Source organism: Oryzias latipes, chromosome 5 (genome assembly GCF_053564925.1).
Source record: "Oryzias latipes strain Hd-rR chromosome 5, Olatipes_Hd-rR_3.1".
Lineage (NCBI taxonomy): Eukaryota > Metazoa > Chordata > Actinopteri > Beloniformes > Adrianichthyidae > Oryzias > Oryzias latipes.
The window spans coordinates 13,704,874-13,727,233 of NC_136241.1; the positions used below are offsets into that span (position 1 = coordinate 13,704,874).

A 22,360-nucleotide genomic window follows, 5' to 3' on the forward strand; every position below is an offset into this window, starting at 1 on the left:
ACGCCTAAAAAATAAGTTCCGGTCACCTAGCTTAAATGTTTTATATCGCTGCGCTGGCGTCTTTAAAACAAACTTTAGCTTCATCATCTGGACAAAAACAAGCGGTAAGAGGTGAACTTTCTGCCTGAGCTGATGCCTAATACCCATCGGAAAGATCAGCATATATATCGCTTTCTTTTGCTGCTGCATTCGGTCAGAGCGTCGCCGCACCACGTAACAAATAATCCACTTTTTGTAAAAAAAGTGATCCAAACCAGAAAAAAAACAAGATATAGGACTAAAAACTGGTTGAATATTTATTTATTTTGTAAGTAACCATGGAATAAGCATGTTAATGGCCTTCGAAGTGTGCATTATCAGAATTAACGCATGCATCGCAACGGACGGTTCAGGCTTCCGGCGTGTGTTAATTTCCGATAATGCGTACTTCGTTTTACATTGACCTTTATGTAACTCACAACCTTGTTTGCAACACATAAAAAAAACAAAACATACCAACGATGCTAACATTACTGTGACTACGCTAACTTTCAACCTTCCTAGTAACACACACGTCGCATAAACACATCGGCAATACTGTAACTCCCAACATGTAAAAGAAACAGACTTATGCCACAAACACAAACGTTACTGTGACTATGCTAACTCTCAGCCTTGTTAGTGACGTATTTAAAAAACATATTCTGACACCACTACGTCACATTTTGACAGAGCACCATGTACCTCTCACTTTGGCATCTGTAAGCACAACCAGAATGAATCGTTGCATTAGATGCACTCTTGGTTTTTTCTTTTTAAGTAGGGCTTTAGTGCACCTTATGGCGCGGAAAATATGGTAGGTCCAATGATACTTTCTAGAAAAGTCAGTTTTTCTGGGCTTTTAAGAACAGAAGTCCGTGTTGGCAGCAAACTGATGGACAACATCAATTACAGCAAATACACAAGAAACTTTTATTTAGCAAAGAAGTCATTAACCAGCGCTCAGAAATGATGTTGCCTATTCTGGTGATTCGTGTCACATTGGAAATCCGAGAGCTGTAGCTCATTTTGTGTTTGATTGTTCTTGTCTGGCATGGAGATGGTAATCCAACAGAATCCCACTACCCAGCCTAAAAACAACTGCCCTCCGTCTCCCTACGACCCCTACGTTAAAAGCCCCACAATCATCACAGAAACTATGTCATCACTCCATAACAGAAAAGATCCAGAAGATAAATGCAAGCCAGCGCTGGGCCTCTCGCAGAGGCATCGTGTCAGCTTACATGTCATCTCATATGTGCTGAAATAATTGTTTTGCTGCCAAAGGCATGGAAGGAAAAAGATCCTGGGGGTGATTTGGAAATTGCTAAATACAAAGTTGGATAAGAAGTAGTTAATTAAAGTGGAATGGAAGAAAGTTTTGAGTTGATGCTATAGTGTTGGCAAAAATATGAGTCAGAAAATATCAATACATGTTTGTTTTTAGTTACATAGTTACTGAAATGATCTAAAATTCGGTGTGCCTGTTAAAAAATAAATTAATAAATAAAACGCACCAAAGAAATGAGCTGTGTCACCAGGTAGTTTGATGGACCGGCCTTTTATTTCTTTCTTTTTTTTGAAAACACAAAACTCAATTTCATTAATTCTGTGAGAAGCCATTTTTCCCTTCCTCCTTTTCCTGGCCTGATGGTTATTGCATTGTGCTCTGCAGCCCCTTCTGGACAAACCTGATATCTTTCAGAGAGTCGGTCCTCTCTGATGCCCTGGCGCTCTTGGCAGGGTCTCTCTTTCTTAATGCCCCTGCTGTCGTAGCATCTACAGGTTCCAAAACACATTAGACACTTAATAGCCCCGCTCAGGTTGCATTGATCTTATCAATGCAGCATGGAAAGATACACATCTTTGCCACGGCGAGTGAATCATTTCTGTGAGTAAAGTGGCCTCATTGTCGTCCGTTCCACCGTCATTTATGCAGAAAGAAAGAAATGGTTTAATTACAGGCAGGATAAGTCTACACAGCCAGGAAGTGTTTGACAGAAAAAATGTTTATATTTTATATACAGATGTCTCACATTTAAATGACAGGTGTTTGCAAGTAGAATAAAATGTAGTTGTTTTTGGTTTTTGTTGTGTGTTTTTTTTTTTTTTTTTGCACTTGCAAAGCTATGCAATATTATCTGTCATTGAGCCGGTTCGAGTGTGATGTTTTGAATATGTAAGAGACGATGAATGCATAATCAGCAGGAGGATGCCACGCAGGAGAGCCAGACAACCAGGTATTATCTCATCTTCAGTTTTCAAGAACACAAGACCTGAATCTGCCAGGAGCAGGGTCAGCGGCAGGAGGCTCCGCCCTAAAGAGTCGCTCGCTACGCGCGGATTGAAACTCTTTCTTTTAATTTCTTTTGTCATAACATTTCAGTGTAAGAATTCCCTCGCAGGCTCCTTAAGCTCAGTGGTTGAGGTTAATCATGGAGTAATAATACCACCCAGATTGTCATGTTGAGTTGGATTGAAGCCTATGTTTTTCTCTCCTGCTTCATTTTTCCTCACAAGGTATTAAGTGCTCCTGGCAGGTGCTCGCTCGGCGAGCCTTTGTGAATGAAATATGAGCTGCAGTGTCAACTGAACTTGTCACAGACAAGCTGGGATGAATTAATGATAAGGGAGCAGAGGTGTGTTTTAATGTTTTCTCCGTCCCTGATGGAAGGGTCCCAATAAATGTATTATCTCAGCCTGCATGGTTTTTGGAATAAGGTGCATCAGAGATCAAATGACGCTGCTGGGGGTGGGGGTTTGGGGGGGGGGGGGGGGGGGTTTATCAAGCAGTCTGTTTGATAAAAGTCTCACAATTAAACTTGTTTACATCCTTTTTCCCAATCTGAACTTTAAAGCTGTCCTACCTTTTTGCTTTCTGGACTCTGCTCTTTGAGGCTTATTCATTCAGATGAAGAAAACCCATTTCTCCTTTGAAAGACCTTCATTTTCAGTCATTTTTAAGGGGATTAGAGCCTCCGCAGAAAATGATGGAATGTCTGTCTCTTTTCACCACAGTTCAACAAGCCCACAGATGGAATGGGACTTATATTACTTATATGAGGTGCGGATGATTTGGACTTGATCAATGCCTCCAGTGCAACAAAATCACTTGCTTGCTTGATGGCCTCTGAAATTCTACGAGAAAAGCGATGGTTATTCTTCTCCTTTTCTTTTTTTGAGGGATATTTTATTTTTATTTTCAAACTGTCCTTTAAGCTAATGCGCCTTTTTGATACTTCCCACCTCCCCTCGCCCATAAACGAACCATCAGAGCCATAAATCACTGGACAAACACAGACTTGTGCAAGCCATGAAAGGTTCAAAGATTTATGTAACACATTCGTGTTTTCCACTTCCTCATTTTAGTACTTCACTGGTAAAGCCTAGCTAATAAAAGGTCCTATTAATATTTGCTGTTGCTTAGCAACGGCAGGGAGCAAGTAATAGCATTCTGTGGAAAAATAGATGACCGATAAGGAAAAATTCAATTCTTTTCTCATCTCCCGGGAGAAAGTGCCTTATTTCTCTGGCAATGTGATATGAAACTGTAGTTGTATATTATGAAATATCTTAAAAGAAGTATAGGTTATTTTCCAATTTCACCGTTTTAAGAGGGATTTTTATTGCAGATCGGAATGGCAGCTCATCTGTTTTCTCCACCCTGATAAAGTCAATTAACCTACAGGATTGGGTTTGTTTGGAGGATAAGATGCTGCCTTTTTTTAAATCTGAAATTCTAAAAAGGTAGTGTTAAACAACGCCCACCCTCCCAAACCTTTTGCATTATAAATTGCATTATATTTGTGCTGCAGGTGTAATAAAAACTTGCTTTGTACGAGCAGCTTTTGCAGAAGAAAATGCACCCCCCCCCCCTTCTAATAATGCATCCTATCGCTGCAATCACAGGTAATTGAAGATCTGGTACTGTGACAGTGCTCAATTCCGGTTATTTATCACACCCCACATCCACAAAAAACAAACTGAGTTTGGAGTTATCACACATGCATGTTGTCATCTTCCTCCACTCAGATGTGATCAACCGCGGCGTTCAAGCAAAAGACAGAAGCCCGAGAAACAAACGCAGACTCAGCTGCAGCAGATAGCCAGCGTTATGAAGCAGATACAAAGATAAGGGATTTCATATTACACTTAGCCACGTGCTCCCGCTGAGATTTATCATGGCATATTGCACCGTGCACCGTGTCATTCTGCTTTCACCGCCAGGAATATTCAGCCATGGCGGCTGTGGAGAGCCAAGTCATCTCTCTCTGGGATGCCCCCCCACCGTGCCACCAGCCAGCATAAACGCAGCGTTGATGTGCACAAGAGCGACTTCATTCAGGGTGATTAAAAAAAGCACATGGGAGGGGGAGGTGGCCCTCCTTTTTGTCATCAAAAACTGTTAGGTGATGTCATAGTTTCTTCATTGTTACTTCATTTTCAGATTCAGATTTGCTTTCAAATTGGCTTTAAAGACACTCTATTTGTTTTTGTTTTGTGTTCTATCCAAAGCACAACAGCCTCCTTCCAAATGTAGATCGTAGAGTTTACATCACTTTCCTGGAATAAACAGACGTTTTAAAAAATTCTGAAAACCTATTAAAGATTATTCGGGTTCTGTTTTTACTTTGCCATTTTTCTCAACTCACACTAAATGAAATATAATGTTTTAGACAAAATTCCGCTTTAATAAATACTCATTTTACAACCATACTATTGTGGCATGGCCTTCATTACATGACACATACTTAAAGTCCCACTCTAATCATCTTTTGATCTATTTTCAAATCGTTTTTTATCATTAAGTTGTTAATCAAAAATCATAAAACCTGTGTAGTTTTCTAGGACATAGTTTTTGCAGAGCGACATTCAAAATTTGCCTTTGAGTTGTGGGTGGGACTGTTAGTGTGGAGTAAGCCCGGCCCCACTTCCCGTCATTCTTCTGTGTCCCTTCTCTCCTGCTAGTTTGCAGACCTTCACTACCCCAACCTAACAACAAAAATGGCGAGCAATATTGGAGCTATCCAAGCCATCCAGTTTTGAGACAGATGCAAACTCAGACGAGGAAAACAAAGCCATAAGGATCTTTTTGACTGCAAGTGGATGCATCAGAATGGAGTGGAGCAGGGAGCTTGTGGACCGGCGATTGTAGTTTCTACGTCAAACCTACAAGCTTTGTTCAGCAGCATTTTTTCATATAGAAATACTCAGAAATGCAATCATGGGGAAAAATGCCACAAGAACATGTTAAAAACACAGAAAACACAGTTTTCATCAGGGTGGGTTTCTTTTCAAACACGTTTGCATGACTTTTGTGTTCATTACTCATGCATCTTCCGTTGTAGCAGTTGTTGTGCACACGCACGCACACACAAAACAGTGTGTCTGACACAGCAGTCAGGAGTCTCATTAGTGGCAGCGGAGAAGCAGTGCCTTCTGCTGTCAGGAGTGTGTGTCCTCGCCGCTCCTCACAACCGTCTCCTGCATGTCATGTCATGCAAGGCTCTGATTCTCTGAAGCTGCGCTTTGTGAGGTGAGCTCAGAGACACGCCCGGGCTGAGAGGCAGCAAGAAAAAGGGGGGAGAAGAAGGAGAGGGTGAGGTAGAACAAGATGAAGCGGGGTGTGGTGGGGGGGGGGGGGGTAAAAAAGGACAAGAAAGAAGAAAAAGAACAGAAAATAGAAGGGGGTAATAAAAGCAAAGGAGACTCCATCTAACATTATCAGTAATGAGGAACATGGAGGACGGTGCCGAGGGGGACATCATGACATTACTATCTGCAAATCAACATCTGCCTTTTTGCTGAAGCAGATTGACTGTGAGGAAGATTGTAAAGGGGGGGGGGGGGGGGGTCAACTCAATCAAAGCTGGAAAAAAAAATCTGTGTTTCTGATCATAGAGCTGTGTTATGTTCACAATAATTCATTTTTTACCTACTTTATTACTTTTCATTATATTTGTTCTGAATCCCCCCTCCCTGCTAGATGTTCACCTTAATCTAGTCTTGGAAAGAGAAAAAAGCAAGTGGACTTTGTGAATCTGTGTTCCTGTTTGTGCACCTAGGTTGACTTTTATTCTGAAATGCAGGAGGTATTTAGAATTCTCCATGTCCAGTTAGAATCAGTCATCAGTGGTGGAGTTTTCATTCGAGCCGGAAACTCAAAATAAAGTTCAATTGTCCTGTATTCCTGATTTTGTTTGTTTAATTGAAGGGGTTTGTTTTACAAAAGTAGAACTTCCTGTAGTGGTCTTTCTTCCAGAATTATCAAAAGAATATGCAACATAGGAAAAAGAAGCGTGTGTGTGTGTTATTAATAACCATAGCTTTGTAGATTGAATGTTGCCTGCTTTGTTTTGGTTGGTGGATTCCTTGCACTTCCAGAGGTTTTGTCACTCAGGTCCAAAGTAAATTCAGCAGCTTGTTAAATATTTCTACAGTCAGTTTAATAATGTTTCATCGATGGGGATGTCTGACAGTTAGAAAACAGACAAAATGATGTGTTGATAGTGAAGTTAACTGCTGTCCTGCACCAGAACTCTGTTCTCCAAGGTGTTTCTCTGCTTTTATGTGCAAATCCCTGACTTGAAGGACTTTAGCAGACTGTAGGACTTGTGAACAACATTCATGATCTTATTTTTTTAGCTCCAAGACATCGCTGTGAGGTCTAAAAATAAAATGCTTTTACTTTGAAAATGCAGAAACACTAGCTTCCTGTTATTGTTGCCGTTTGTGACACAAAATAAGAGCTTTGATGTGACTTGGACTAGCCAGCCAATGTAGTCACAAGAGGGCCACTAGCCCGGGTCTCCATGTGCCTGTCCCCAGCCTGGATAAACACAGAGGGTTGTGTCAGGATGGGCATCTGATTTCAGATCTTAAACAGATCCAATATGCGAGAAGGATGCTGAGTCAGCCTGCAAGGCAAGAGGTCTGGAGGAAGACCGAAGAGGAGCTTTCTGGATGCAGTGAAGGAAGTGTGAATGTATCTGGTGTTAGAGTAGAGGATGCAGAAGACAGGGTTAGATGGAGGAAGTTGATTGGCTGTGGCGACCCCTGAAGGGAAACGCCTAAAGGAAAAGAAGATGATGTGACTTGGACATGTCACTACAGAATTCCAACTTTGCTTGAACTGAAATGCCGATTTTTTTAGACTTTACTTGGATCTGAGCATCCATCCATTAATCCATCTTCAGAACTTGCTGAATTCATTTTGGGGCCACGGGAGCCAACCAGCTACTGTTGGGTGAAGGTTGGGCCACAAACTCAGACCTGTGGTTCATTTAGACACAATGATAACTGAAGCAGGTCTCTGGACTGTGGGAGGAAGCCTGGAGAAAACACACAAACTTCCCACAGAAAAGTCCAAGCTGGGATTTGAACCAGGTTGGAGCTGAGAACTCCAACCACTGCCCCACCATGCAGCTCTGGACTGTAGCAAATATCTTAAACTTACAAATTCTTCTCTTAGTTTAGTCTTTAGATTTACAAAAGCTCTGCGTTCTGCTGCAGTCAAATATTTTATATTTTCTTTGTGCGTAAGATGTGAAGTACCTGAAGTGACCTGGCTGTTATGAAGCAACTTCTATGAAGGTAAAAAGAACAAGAGTTTAAAAGTTACTGCTATAATTAACAAGTGGAGCGTATTTAAATGAATTTTTTCGTATAATATTTAACACAATCAGTGATTTGTGTCTGATTTCGCATCACTGTTTGTGTTCATTCTCTGTCATCCAGCGTGCGTCTGATGTCAGAGGGATCCGTTTGGGTCTAAGCAGCCTTTGATTCATGAATCCATTCCCTTATTAAATCTCTCCAGTGTGTAAATGACCCTTCTGGGCAAATAGAAGCTTGATCAACCAAAGACATACACGCAGAGAGACAGGGAAGGAGTGAGTGAGGAGGAGGAGGAGGGAGCGATGCCTCAGAGCTCTTTGAGGAGCATAGTTGTTACTACTTTGCCCTCAGGGTGATAGAGAAGAGGCTTTGAGGGCTGTGAAAAGCGCGGTTTGTTCCCAACCTAAAGGCATGTTTAGCACCTTGTTGCGTGGCTGCTGTGCTTTTGAAGGATCAGTCTGGAACGCGCCACTAATTAAAGCTGTCATGGCCGGGTGCCTGCAGGGATAATGTTCTATTATTATAGTCATTTGTTTCAATTAAACGCTGGCTGATTTTACAATAGCAGCCAAGGACCTGTGTGAGTGAGCCATCACTCCAAACAAGATGGCTCCAGTCAAGCAGGCACTGGGGAGGGAAATCTGGAGAGACACAGAGGCATTGATCACCCAGGGGTAAATTGGAGCCGAGAGGAACGGGACTGAGAAAGTGTCTGGAAGTGCACTTAGCTATCAGTTTTTATCCACAGTTTAAAGTCAGTCTAGAAAAGCTGGACTGACTCCTACGGTTGCCCTGAAGGGCAAACCACACCAACAAGTCACACAATGCAAAACCATATAATAAGGCAAAACAAAACATAAAACAGATGACATTACATTTTAGAAAGGAAAAAAAAAATGAAGCAAAATGAAAGTGAAACGTTTCCAAAAAATGGTCATTTCTAGGAATCAAAATAAAATGAAAAAAATACGAAGCACAACAAGGAACCGAAAAAGGTATGACGGACATCACTGATTGGATGAAGATTTTTGATGTTAGAGATTTTTTAACCCTTGTGCTATCCTAGGCACTTTAACGTTGGGGGTTGGGTCATCTAGACCCACTAGACAGTGCTCTGAACCTTTTTTCTTCAATGATTTGTTATTTTCACTGGTGTCCATGGATTACATGAAATCTTTCCACCTTTATCCACCTTTGTCATGGTAGGAATAACACGTCAATGTAAGGTTGGGGTCATCTAAGATAACACAAGGGTTAACATGTGCATCTTTGTTAAAGTTTTATGATTATTCCAGAGCATATCCCGAGTCGCCTCATACCAAATGACTTCTGGTTGAAATGATTGACAAACATCACCAGCCAATCAGTGATGTCCCAAAGTACATACCTTTTCCGAAAGAAAAAAAAACATTTTGGAAAGCAAGAGTATTTTTTGTTGTTGTTAAGATATCAAAATGAAATGCTACAAAAAAAAATCAAACAAAAGAAGGAAATGGAAAAGGTGGCTAACCAGTCTTTTGGCATGAAGTGATACTGAATAGGCTCTGGAATAATCAGAAAACTTTTATAAATATGCAAACATTTGAAAACAATCAAACCTCCAAACTCACCTCATTAGTGATGTGCTGTACAGAGGTGGAGCTAGGGTGGAGAAGGGGAGGGGGCAAATGCCCCCTAGAAAAAAGCGTAGCCCCCTCATATTTTGAGTCAGTATTAGTATTATTATTAACAAAGATTTGGAAATCATCAAAGCAAAACGTCTGTTTTGACATTAATAACAACAATAATAAAACTGTTTATTTTTGATCCAGTCTGCTATTCTTATTTGCCACCCTTTCAAACTCTATTGCCCCCTCCCTATATAAAATATTCTAGCCCCATCACTGGTCCCATAGTAACGGCCATTTCCTGTTTCTTTATGTGTTTAGTTTTTTAACATTTCATTTTGAATTCTGGAAATGTTGTTTTTCCAAAGGTTTTGTTTATATATCATTATTAATCTGCTTTTTAATATTGTGATATTTAATATATTTTTTGAATTGAGTATTTTGTTGCTCTGATTTGCCCTTCAGGGCCACCGTAGACTCCTGATCCTTGAAGCGCCTCATTAAAAGGTGACAAAGCCGATTTACAGTAGAAGATGCTAACAAGTTGAAACACAAGGAGGACACCTAATGATTCTGCCTCGTCAAAAGTCGGCTTTGTTATGATGGCGAAGCTATAAAAGCTACAAACCAATCACCTGCCTTTATTTAAATCGCCAAACAGATGGCACTCTGGTTTAATAATCATAAGGACATAGCAGAGTTAAGCTGCTGTGCTCTGGTTTCTCCTTGAAGCTGTGTACAGGGCGCTCTCCTCCTTCTCCTCCTCCTCCTCTTCTCACATCTGTGTGCTGCTGGTCAAATCCCCTTAGCTAAATCAAATGGTGCAGGCAATCGGAGCGTCCGTGAAACCATTTCAAAGGTAAGGTCAGCAGGAGCAGGAGGAACAATGGCTTTGTGATATTCCATCTCTCACACAATGTGCTACACATAATTGGAAAGCCTTTGTTATTTGACTCCCATTTGACTATGATGTACAAGATGTGAATACAAACACGACAGGCGTTAACAAAGGGGGGGTGGAGCACTCTCACGCCAAGTTTCCTGCTTTTACATCACAGTTTAGATCAGGCTGGGTTCTACCAACTGAGAGCAATATCTGACTTTGGAGATGGACTTGTCCACTTCAGGCTACCCCCCCTCTCTGTTTCCTGTTTGGTTTCCCATGATGTCTTTTTTTCTCACCTGTGATAAATCCGACTTTTATTCATAATGTTAACAGATTTATCCCACTTAAAATGATCAGGGAATTGATGCATTACGTTGTATAATGGTCTAATGACTGAAGGCCGGGTCACACAAACACTATGTACATTTTGCGCATATTGTGCATATGTGAATTTACGTGGAAAACGCGAGAAACACTGTCGTCTCTGTGTGAAATTTTTACAGATGTATCACAAATGAACCATGTTAAAGCAATGGAAGAAGTGATATAAAAGTTATACATCAGTGGTATACCTGCATGAAGAGTCTGTTAGACATCCGTGGAACGGTCGTGGAAAGCTACAAATTTGCGAATGCATCTCGGAAAAATCCCACACAACTGCTTTAGATTTACGTAATGATTGCGTGTAAACTATGTAAAATGCAAAAACTTTGATCTCAACCGATCAAAAGTTTCGAACCCTCGACGGACATCTACGATTGACAAACGCAAGAAACACCAATGAACTACGTATATCACGCATGTATCACGAAAGACTGAAACTTGATACGTGGAAAATGTGCAAAATGTACGTAGTAGCTGTGTGACACGGACTTGACATATCGGATTTAAGTCTTTAAAAAGTCCAGAGTTTTTGTCCAAAGGAAGAGAGCGTTCACTAGTTAGACCCCGTCACTGCCGCCTCTTTCGGACCGTTTCCCGGTTGACACCATTCGGAATTAGCATGCAGCACCTAAGACAGCCGGCAAACTGTGTCAGGTTCTTTTATAATATTTGCACAGCCATCTGCAGCTAGCTTTATTTAGCACTGGCTTGATGCTGCCGTCTGATAACATCATGCTTTCTGTTTCTCGCACAGGTGAAAGCATCGTTTAAAAGCACTTAAGAGACATTATGGGAAAGGACAGAGGAATGACTGCTAGAAGTACATTATCACAGTAGGAGTGCTTTGAGTAACCTGCATTAGTTCTGTTATGGAGTATAGAGCTGGCTTTAGTCCTACTTAGCAATAGGACTTTTCTACAAATGTATGCCATCAGCTGCATACTTGCAGTGGATCCGTTTATGCGTCTGTGTTCTAATGACTCACTGCTTCATTAGTTAAGACAGAGCATGGGGCCTTAATGAAAACAGAGCTAATGGGATGAGACACAAGAGTGAGTACAAATAACTACAAATGAAACAAACCTAAAATGACATTGTGCATAACATGAGGCTGAGCTCATAGATCTGGAGCGACAGCAAATCCTCATCTTTTGAAATTGTCTCAGGTTAGACTGAAGCAGTCGTGGAAGGGTTCCTGAATTTGCCTTATTTCCTTTTTTTTTTTTAATTGGTTGACACCAAGTACTGCAGCGATGTATCTTTCCTTTTGTGAACTCCTCTGCTCCTCCTTGTTTATATTAAACATGGTGTGACTCAGATTAAAGGGTGACAATTCTGCCTCCAGGCTGTTGCTATGGCAATGCATCTGCTATAGCTATGATAGGCCGTTCATGTTTGATTAATTGGTTTCTTGTTGCCTCTTGGTTTGTGAGGACTCTTAAAGACCAAATCCATAGAAAATGTAAATGAAAAAAAAAGTAGTTCCTTTTACATTTATTTTTCTGAAACTGATGTTTTAGGAAGTGTCGGAATGGCATTCTGAACTAGGATGGGGGAGTTATTTGAAATGCAAAAGCAATGTCTTTGTTCACGGCTGGCTTTTGTGAGCAGCCGCTGAGGCAAACACAGAATCTAATGTCGTGTGAATATTATGAGTTTTCAAAGCGGGCCAGAGCTGCGCACAACATTACTTGGTGGAGCATTTTTACTCGAGCAATCTACTGGGACCAATTATGATTAGAGAGCCAAGCCTTCATCTCTGAACTTCTGCTCCTGTTTATCAAGACCTCATCTGCTCAACCCTTTCAATTTGATCTTTTTAGCTCTCCACTAATGTGTAATGTATTATTTAACTCATAAATGTTTAAAGGAGCTTACAAATGCTAGTTCATCACTTTCTGATCTGTAAATTGCCAAACATTCCCATTTATGCATTGCATTAAAAGCATCCTTTGGTGCTTGCTAATGTTCAGTCCGCATGAATCTTAAAGGAAAACCTTTGATGCAGTTATCATTGCAGACTGAAGATGCTTTGGAGCAGAACACCGTGTTGTTTTGACTCTGTAATTACAGGGGGGTGTTCTTCATGCGGGATAAGGGGGGGGGGGGGTCCACTCTCCAGCTGGGTGCGGCAGTTTTGTTTCTATTTGTGCTTGCAGGAATAGCAAAAGGTGTTGTTTAACGTTGCACTTAGCGATATTTCTTCCTTTCCCAGCCGACTGTGAGCACAATTTCCTCACAGGGGGTTGATGGGATTGTTGATCAATACCATTGACTCTGTCATTGCTTTACCAGCTGCTAAGAGCTTTCGTTTCTTAAGAATTAATTTTTGGGAGCGGAAGGTATAGTCTTCCCTCCTTGTCATATACAACAGCACTAGAGAGGTGCTATTTGTGCCTGAAGATGCATCAGAAGTTAACCCAAAATACAGATTCTCCAAGCAGAAGACTAGAAGCTCTATGAATGACAGTAAGAAGAAAAGTTTAAATAAATACAGTTTACTTTAAAGGGGCAATATTGTGCATTTCTTATGCCATTCAAAATAAACTCTATCCACGTAGATGATATTATATTACCTTTGGCACACTAAAGAACACTTTTTTTGATGAAATATGAGTTAGTTTTCCTACCCAGAAGCAAGATGATTGGATCTCTGAGGCACCGTCTTTCACTCTTTATGGGTGCCGCCCATTTCGTGACGTCAACCTAGTGTCCTCAGTGTGTCTGCTTTTCGCCCCCAAAACAAACATCATCCGAAGTTTTTGCAAAGCTAGATGGGCATATTGCGCATAAAAAGAAAGCGTTTAGCCGTTCACCATTAGCTCCACAGAGAAAGTGTGTGTGTGTGTGTGTGTTAGTCTGGTGGCTGTGCTGGCAGTGCAGACTCTTCCTGGAAGGGGCTGTTCTTCATTTTGCGACATCACAATGTAGGAACCCACTCGTTTTGGGGTTTGGGAGGGGCTTTTTTTTGCTCAGAGCTCACAGGAATACTCAGAAATGGGTGAATGGATCAAAATGCTGCTTTGGGGTTGTACCGTAATTTAGGAGGTTGTGTAGATTTGAACATATTTATGTCATCGATTATTCATGGTGCAGAAGATGTGACACTTAGACTGCTTCACACGTTTTGTTTTAGTTTCTTGTTGCCAGAAGGAAACTTTAGTCAATGGGTGAAGCTTCTGTTTTAAAAAAGAAGGAGATCAAAGTTTTCTTGAAGTTTGGGTCAGTACAGTAATTCGATCTGTGAGGTTTGCTCTGTTCTGTATTTATTTCCGATGAGCATTAACTTTATTTCCAATGTGGCAACGTTTTGCACAACCCATAGAGATCTTCTTAAATGTAAAACAATCGTTTAAAGATTGCACGTTTGGCAATCTTTTTCCACACTGAGTATTGGAGAAGAATGTAAAGTTGGTGTTCTTCTCTTGTCCCAGATGCAGGAGATGGCTTTGCACCACCACCAACAGCAACACCATCACCAGCAGCCCGACGGCGCTCTTTATGACCCCACCCGTAACCACCCCCTGATAAACAACTCACCTTCAATACTGCCAAACCCCATGAGTGCACTGACCCAGCTAAACCCTCTGGTCAGCCGGAGTGCACTGCCTCACGGTTCCCCCTCACCTCCCGGAAGTAAATCAGCCACACCTTCCCCTTCAAGCTCCAATCAGGAGGAGGAGACTGATCCTCATTCGAAGGTACTGATGTGGCTTCTCTGGCTTTGCATTGGTGAAGGTGGAGCAAAAGGGGCTGGCAGTGCTTTTTTTTAGGGGGTTTACAAAGCTAAATGCAGAGGTGATATTTGGGGGAGTTAGGAGGTTTGTGGGGATTTTATTGGGTGTCTGGGAAATGAAGACAGGGGCTTCCCTGCTTCTTTGTGATGTGTAATAGTGTGGAGATAAAAGTTGAGCTCTAATGGACAGCAACTTTCCCCTTTTTTATAAATAGCATTATGAACCAGTTTATCTTTTTTTTTTCTCACATGAACAATTATTTAAATAAAAAGCTGCTTTTACAGAGATTTAAGGGATCATTTATAAGCAATTATTGCTTCTTTTAGTTGATATCCCCTTTTGACACTTTCTAAAATGTATTTTCTCATATATAGACTCGCAAAATGCAGCCATTATTATTATTTTTTGTTTACATTTAGTCACACAAGCAGCCTGAATTGTATTTGTTTGTTTTTTTCAAGTTATTGGAATATGTGGTAAATCGTAAAATGAGTTGAGCAACAATGAGGTTCATTGCTAAAGGAATTTGTATGATCACTTAAAAACCTCGGAAATTGTTAGGATTTGTTTGTGTTAAAAGCACTTCAATTGAGAAAACATGGCACTCAAACAAACGACAATAAACAATTCACATCCTTGTTCATATTTTTTTTAATTCAATAATCCTATTTAAAAAAAATAACACTATCAGTTGGATAAAATATTTTTTTTGCACAGAATTGAGAAAAATGACAGAAAAAAGGCAGAAAAACTCACCTGTGATTAAAAAAAAAAAAAAAAAATTAGTTTTTTATGCCATTAACTCATATGAAGCTTGTTTTAAAGGTTCACGTGCCTAAAGCAGAGACATAAGTAACCAGCTAGCTAATGTCTTTTTTTGATTTGTTTTGCCTCTCAAAGACCTTTCAAAAGCTAATGCTATGTTAGCTTTACACTCATTTAGGCTTAAGCCTCTTTTTTTTTGGTTTCTTTTTAGGCACCTCCTAATATTCTTTCAAATGTTGTTTTTTTTTTAAATAAATATACTATATATTTCAGTAAAGTCTGACAGCATCAAAGCCGTTCACTTTTAATTTATTGGCAAATAGCAAAGAAATCCTGTCAGCTATGCTAATATGCTAACATGGTCAGCTTAAACCAAAGTTATATTTCCTTTGATGGAGATATCCACATACAAACTTAAAGACTAAAGCTATGTTCACTTCGCCCTCGGCAACACGTGTTCAAGCCACCGCTTTCAATTAAAAGCCTATGTTAACGCCCATAAATGCCTGTTTTTGGACATCCATAGTTTCTACAACCGCTTTCATAATCTATGTTCAAGTTGTGCGACCAGTGAAAGCGCATTGTAAGTTCAACCTGGTCAAACTTCTTCCAATCGGGGACTTGGTTTTGGTAGTGATGTATAGATGGCATCCCTTTGAATTAACAGAAGTGCCGACCGTTTGAAAACTGATCGTGAAGGAGAAAAGACTGTGGTTTGCGCGCGGCTAGAATTTTATCACCTCAAGTCTTTCTTATGTCAGAATAAAGCTGTGAAAGAAAATGCCTGGAGCAAAATTAAAATGAGATTTGCATCGCTTACACATTTGGCAACAAGCCTCTGCCAACTGTAGGTGGCGGACATGAGTTGTTAACAGTAGAAAAGAAAAAAGAAGCCTCTCCCGGCTGTCAGCGTTACCACAAGTTTAGCGCATTCCTGAATGCACGTCAGAAGCCGGGTGTGTCCGCAGCTTAATTGCTTTTGCCTTAAATATTTAAAAATACAAATTTACAGTCTTGCTCTATGTATACTACTTCATATCAGACGGATTGTCTTGTTTAGCTTGATTTTATTGTTAGAAAATGTGGAGAACAGCTCTCGGAAATTGCCCAGCATTTCAGCGGATCTGTCCTTACGTCTAGCAGGCAGAATACAAATGAGAGTGTAATTAAACTGGCCCTTTTTTTAGCGGGTTTCACACTCCTTTCTGCTTTCAGCAGCAGCACAGTATGACAAGATGAGGAACCTTTAGTTTAAAAGTCTCTACAGTACATTCCTGTCTCTATACATACATCTGCTGTACTTCTCAGTGCACATGTGAATAAAAACGATTACCATCTCTCCTACCACTAAGTAATTCCGTTTGCTCTTTCCAATTTATTTTGAGACCACATCAAAGCCAGAGCAGATACATCAGGCAATTTAAAATTCTTTTCACCCCTGGCATAAGAAGTCTGAATTTATGAATTGCTGAGCAACAGCAAAATGAAGACTTGAGAAGTTTGGATAAATTCAAAAGCACCTGTTATTTTTTTGACAATGTAAGGTGTGTGTGCGTGTGGATTGGAGGGGGTTACTGTTGTTAGGGTCCTCTGTGAGAGTTGTTGTCAGTGAAACATTGCTGCAATATTGAAAGTTTGCTAATATGAACAGGGGAATTAAATTATGAAGTTAATGAAGTCAGAATGCCTCACCTGGACCTGGTGTTATAAGCGTTCATATGAAATGTAATTATTCATTCTGGCTTTTTGTTTTTTTTCCCTGCTCACAATGTGTTTGAGATTAGTGTACTCGATTTCAGCGTCAATCATTTTTGTGCGCTGATGCTCTTGCAGATCACAGGGGAGAAGCGGCCATCTTCGGAGATCATGAAGCCCAAGCCCAAACCCCCAAAGAAGAAGAAAAAGAAGGACCCCAATGAACCGACGAAGCCCGTGTCGGCGTACGCCCTGTTCTTCAGGGACACCCAGGCGGCCATCAAGGGGCAGAACCCCAACGCCACCTTTGGAGACGTCTCCAAAATAGTGGCCTCCATGTGGGACGGCCTGGGGGAGGAGCAGAAACAGGTACGTCCACACACTCAAAGCGCAGAGGCTTCAGGGCAACGGCAGAATGTAAACATCTGAAGGAAGAAACTATATGACTGTTTGGACTATTTTATTGCACTTCCACAAAGAACTAAACATTCAGAAATGGTAGGAAAACAACATAAATTCAGTGCTTGACTTTCAAAGTTTGAGGTCATTAGTTTTTGCAAATTTTCATTTAACATTTGGTTTAAATCTTATTTTCCTAAAATTTTTCATTTTATTGTTTTTTTTATAACTTAGGCAAGTCAAATATCCAGGTTATAATACATTTAATAATCTAAAAGATTGACCAAGCTAACTGCTTACATTGATAATAATAATAATAAAAATAATAATAATAATAATAAAGAAAACCACAAGGTCACTTTACAGTTACAATTGTATTTTATATGTAATACTTCAATTTTAGGTCATGAGCCGGCAACCTTCCACAATATAAGCCATTTGGTTCAGTTTCCTGCAACATTTCATCATAAAAGAACCATTTGGTTCAGTTTCCTAAAATATTTCAAAATAAAAGAACCATTTGGTCCAGTTTCTTACAGTTTCAAACTCTCACTCCACTGTTTAGAAAAATACACTTCATGTATATTTTTGTGATCCTTAAGCCATTCATTTAAATAAATGATCTTTTAAATATTTGCAACAGTTGAATTATAGTGAGAAATAATTCGTTTTTTATTGATGAAGTAAAAAACATTTTTTTGTATTTAACAATTGAAAATCTTTTTCACTTTTGACAAAAAATGTCTCACTTCCACTGAGCTGTCCGGTCCGGTCCGGTCCGGTATTTGGAGCATTTCGATTATAAAATGGATCCATTAGTCAGACTGAATCGTACCATTTTTGGGCCCCTGTTGGTTGTGGGTCCATAGAAAAATTGAACTGATCGGTTAGAGTGGAGCTACTGTTGAAACTCGTGGCTGAGGGACCTACAATTCAGTTCAATTCAACTTTACTTAAATAGCCCAATATTTTAACTCAGTTGTCTCAACAGGTTTCACACCGGGAATTGTACGAAACATAAAATCTGTCATAAAATACAATAGGTGATTCCCAAACTAAACAGACTACGCTAAACTGTGCATGTGCCGTGACGGTCCAGCATTGCTCACCTGATTGCCAGGACCGTTCTAAACGGGACCGGACCAATGCGGACCAATCAGTGGAAACAAAGCTCAAGTTACTTTCAAAATAAAATACACCTTGTGTCAAATAAGACACAGGAAGAAAAAATAAACCTCAGTAGTTATGTCTAATTTGCAAATGTTTTAGAGGTCAGTTAACTGTAAACCTATACAGCAATAATACTCTTAGCAGGAGTCAAATCTTTATGCACACATTGCAGTTTCATTCACTGTAGTAGTCATGTATTAGCCTTCAGTTAGGAGTTTTGACAGTATTTTTAGCTTTAACGGTCAGACAATGATACATGTGCAGAAAGACTTTGTCATTATAAGATTATTAATCATTATATATTTAAAAAAACACAGAATCTTTATTGCAACTAATTATATTTAAACCTTTCCTTCCATGGGGATGGGATGAAATGAGCAGAACAATGAGACAGCCTGATGATCATGCTCAGACTCATATTTTTAGAATATCCAGTCAGGCCACAGCTCATTGGGTGTCAAATAAAGGCACCTGTCTCCATGACAAAGTGCAGCCCATTCTCCACAGCCCCAGCCGCGATCTGCTGAACCCCATCCAGCACGTGTCTCTTTTTCCTCCCACAGAACCTTCTTTATACGCTGGACTTTGGAGGCCGTCTGTCCCTTCTATTTGCAGTTAATTTCTGCCGCCTTCACAGAGGCTCTTCACCATGAATCTTCATTTCGCCACTGACACTCTTGAATGTGAATTCCTCATTTCCTGTCCTTTTATTTATATCTGTTGCCTGGTGATTTGATCATGCTGGGAATACAAGATTAGCAATTGCCTTGTCCTTGGTTTTGCCTCAAGGACATCTGCTCCAGAAATGTTATTGTTTGTGCTCCTTAACTCTTCGCCTCCTGGCTTCTCTTTCACTTTGTGCCCCCCCCCCCCCCCCCCCCCCTTATCAAAGGTGCATTTGTCCTTCACAGTTGAACCCGGGAACAAAAAAGAAACAAAAAAATGAGGCTAACAAAACCACAGCTCCATTTATTAAAAAAGAAAAATCCCCCCTCCATTTAGTGTGTCACTCCACGGCTAAATTTTTGATTTGTTTGTGCATTCATGTGTTTAATCAAACGTGTCACCTCGCAGGACACATAATTAACTTGAGGTAATGATGCCATTATGCAATAAAATATAGCACCCCGTCTGGGCAATAACCTTGTGATTGCTTTAATTATTCTCACCGACTTGCACAGTATTCATGACAGTGCAGCAAATGCATGACATTTGAAAATGGGATACAGAAGAAATTCTTAAATTCTCCATTCCTAGCAGGAATCATACAGGTATGTATTCTAATATTCAAAAAGTGAAAAAAATAACACAGTGGATGGGAAAGATTTTCCATTTTTTCTACTCAGCTCTTTAAAGTCCAACTCCGATCATCTATTGATTTATTCGCAAAGCATTTCCTGTGGTATTTTAATTATGATTATGTCTTTTTTTTTTTGTCAAAATGTTTTGGGAAAATGTTTATTAGCTTCGCATCTGAGGTGTTGACGGGTTTGCTGACATGCCGCGTCCCCTTCCCATCATCCCGTTTACACACTCTCTCCCTCTAGCTTTCAGCCCCCCCTCACAACCCCAACCTAACATTACCAGTGCAACAAGCATGGTGAGCAAAATCGGAACAATCAAGTTGTACAGTTTTGAGCGGTAAGCAGCTCAGACGAGGAAAATGTAGCCGTACATGGATCTATTTGTTTACAAGGGGATGCATGAGAATGAAGCGGAGCAGGGAGCTAGTGGCCTGCCATGGTAACATCTCCGTCAATGCGACAAGCTTTTTCCAAAAACAATTTTTTCATCTGCTCTGGATTTTTCAGTGATTTGAAAAAAAAAAATACTTGGAAATGTTAAGAACATGTTAAAAACACCAAAAATACTATTTTCATCCGAGTGGGACTCTAAAGAGAACATTCCCTCTTTTCACGTAGATTTGCGTGTTTAGAAATAAAAAACGTGTTTTGCTCTCATCAGATCTCACATTCAAGTGAATGCCCAGCTTTTATACTATTTCCTAAATCTTGTATTCATTTTTATACATAAAAAGTTCACTATGGCTAAAAACTAAATTCAGCTACAATGGATTCATATTGGTAAAAAGTGTAGGTGGATCCTGAAAAATGACACGTTTTGCTGGTTTGGAGATCCAAACATATCTTTATTGGGGGATTACACAAATAAAAAGATTAAACTGACATTTCTGAAGCAACAGAGGTAGGAACAATTTGAAATAATGATCAAGTATTCAAAAACATTAATAATTTAAGTTTGAGCTTTGTGAATGTGGGGAGGCTGTCAGATATCAGAATAGAGTGGAGCAGGGAGCTTGTGACTTGCTGTAGTAGCTTCTACATCAGACCTACAGGCTTGAAAAGAAATACCCTGAAATGGCATTTGTAAGCATTTGTAAATCTCCTCCATCATTAAACAAATGCCACAATAACATGTTAAAAACACCATTTCCCTCTAACTTTATCTTTAAAAAGCTTTCAAAATTCACATTTAGTTTCCCTCCTCTTTTCATGCACTGGGACACTATTTGATCTTCTTCTACATGGGCTGTCATGTCATCTGGATGGGACCTGTGAGGTGTGTTTCATGAAGTTGCAGTCAGACCTTGTGGAGCCATGCAGGAGCTCCAGAATGTAAACATGACCCAGAGCTCCTGTTTTCAATTACCTATAGCTGTGCTCCAACAAGCCACCAAGCAAAACTCATTTAAATGCAGTGAATGTGTTGTTTTTTGATAGGAAATGATAAGAAGTTAGACTTTTTTATTTTTTCAACTCCTGTGATTTCTTTTGTTTAGCTCCAGCTTGTGTTCAGGCACATTGTGCAGCACTATCCTTGAGCTTGGCAGAACAAAGTCTCCACTTTTCTTTCTTTATTTTTTTTGAGATGCATGTTTATGCTCATATTTTGTTTTTTATTAAAATGTTTTTACAGCACTTTTTTTTTTTATATTCCCAGAGGCCTTTGCTTTATAGAGCAAGATCAATGCGTTGTTGGACTGCGTTGTTCCTGAAGGTGACTTCTTGTTAAAGCTGCCCCAGAAAACAAAAGAGTTATTTATTTGTTCTTTTCCTTTTTTTCTGAGCAGAAAAGGAACAGTCGCATGTTTTTACAGCAGTGATCACGAACGGTAATGAAAGGTTTTGTGGAAGCAGGAGGACAGATCTTGGTTTGAGTGACCCTGTGTTTTGGATATCTTTATTGGTAGAAAATCGGCAAGAAAAAAACATTTACCGCTATGGGCATCATTTTGAACTGCATCAATTCCATTAAAAGTATTTTCTATGTTTTTTTTTTTGTATTTTTCTGCTGTTTTCATCGTCTCCGCCACCTTTCAGTCTTGTAGTTCCAGGCTAATCACTCCCCTCGGTGTCAGCGGGGCGCAGGGTTATTGTCTCCTGTAATTAACTGCTTATCAAACAAGAACAATTCATTAAGGTACAATTAGGGGCTAATTCAGGCGGGACACCTCTGTCAGGAAGGCGGTGGAGGCGCGTGCTCTCTCCGCACAGCGTTGTTATTCTTAATTCACACTGACCTGCAGTCTTTGACGGCTTCAACCGCTAATGAATCTGCACACTTTGGAATAATTAGACATCCTTAGGCCCGATCATTTATTTAAAAGTGTCTGTCGCCGCGTGAGTCATTCGCCGTGCTAAATTAATTTGAAAAGAAAACTGCTAGAAGTCGTTGGAGGTTGTTAGAGATGTGCATGTGGATGTGTCGGTGTGTAATAGGTGAGTTTGTTTGTTTTTAACTCCCGTTTTATTTATAAAAGCCTGAAGATTGACGGAAGAAAGAGGAACACTGTCATAAATAGGGATGAGTTGATAGAGTAAACAGCATTTTGTTTGAGTAAGAGATTGCATCCACGTCTCGTCTGGGTGTGTTTGTCTGTTTGTGGATGTGCTTGCCAACCTGTGTGCGTTTGGCCTCACATGAATGCTCGATGGTGACTCTTTTGCAGGGTTTTAAAAAGCGATGACGCTCCCTGACCGCCTCACAGAGGATCAGTAATTCCTCTTCGCTCTCACATTAAACTGAGATCTGAGTCTTCTTCATTGCTTTAAGGGGGAACT

At 40.1% G+C, this 22,360-nt stretch overlaps 1 protein-coding gene across 5 annotated transcripts in view; it reads left to right on the top strand.

The window, feature by feature from the left end:
• The window catches only part of tox2 (TOX high mobility group box family member 2), a 109,593-nt gene that overhangs the window by 79,834 nt on the left and 7,399 nt on the right, over positions 1-22,360 (top strand). For 3 of the 5 annotated variants that reach the window (XM_011474912.4, XM_020703201.3, XM_011474913.4), the window contains 2 exons: positions 13,947-14,213; positions 16,848-17,078. In XM_011474912.4, the coding sequence (XP_011473214.1) occupies positions 13,947-14,213; positions 16,848-17,078 (498 nt within the window). The remainder of the gene's footprint in view (positions 1-13,946; positions 14,214-16,847; positions 17,079-22,360) is intronic. The other 2 variants (XM_011474914.4, XM_078947989.1) reach the window with 1 other exon arrangement.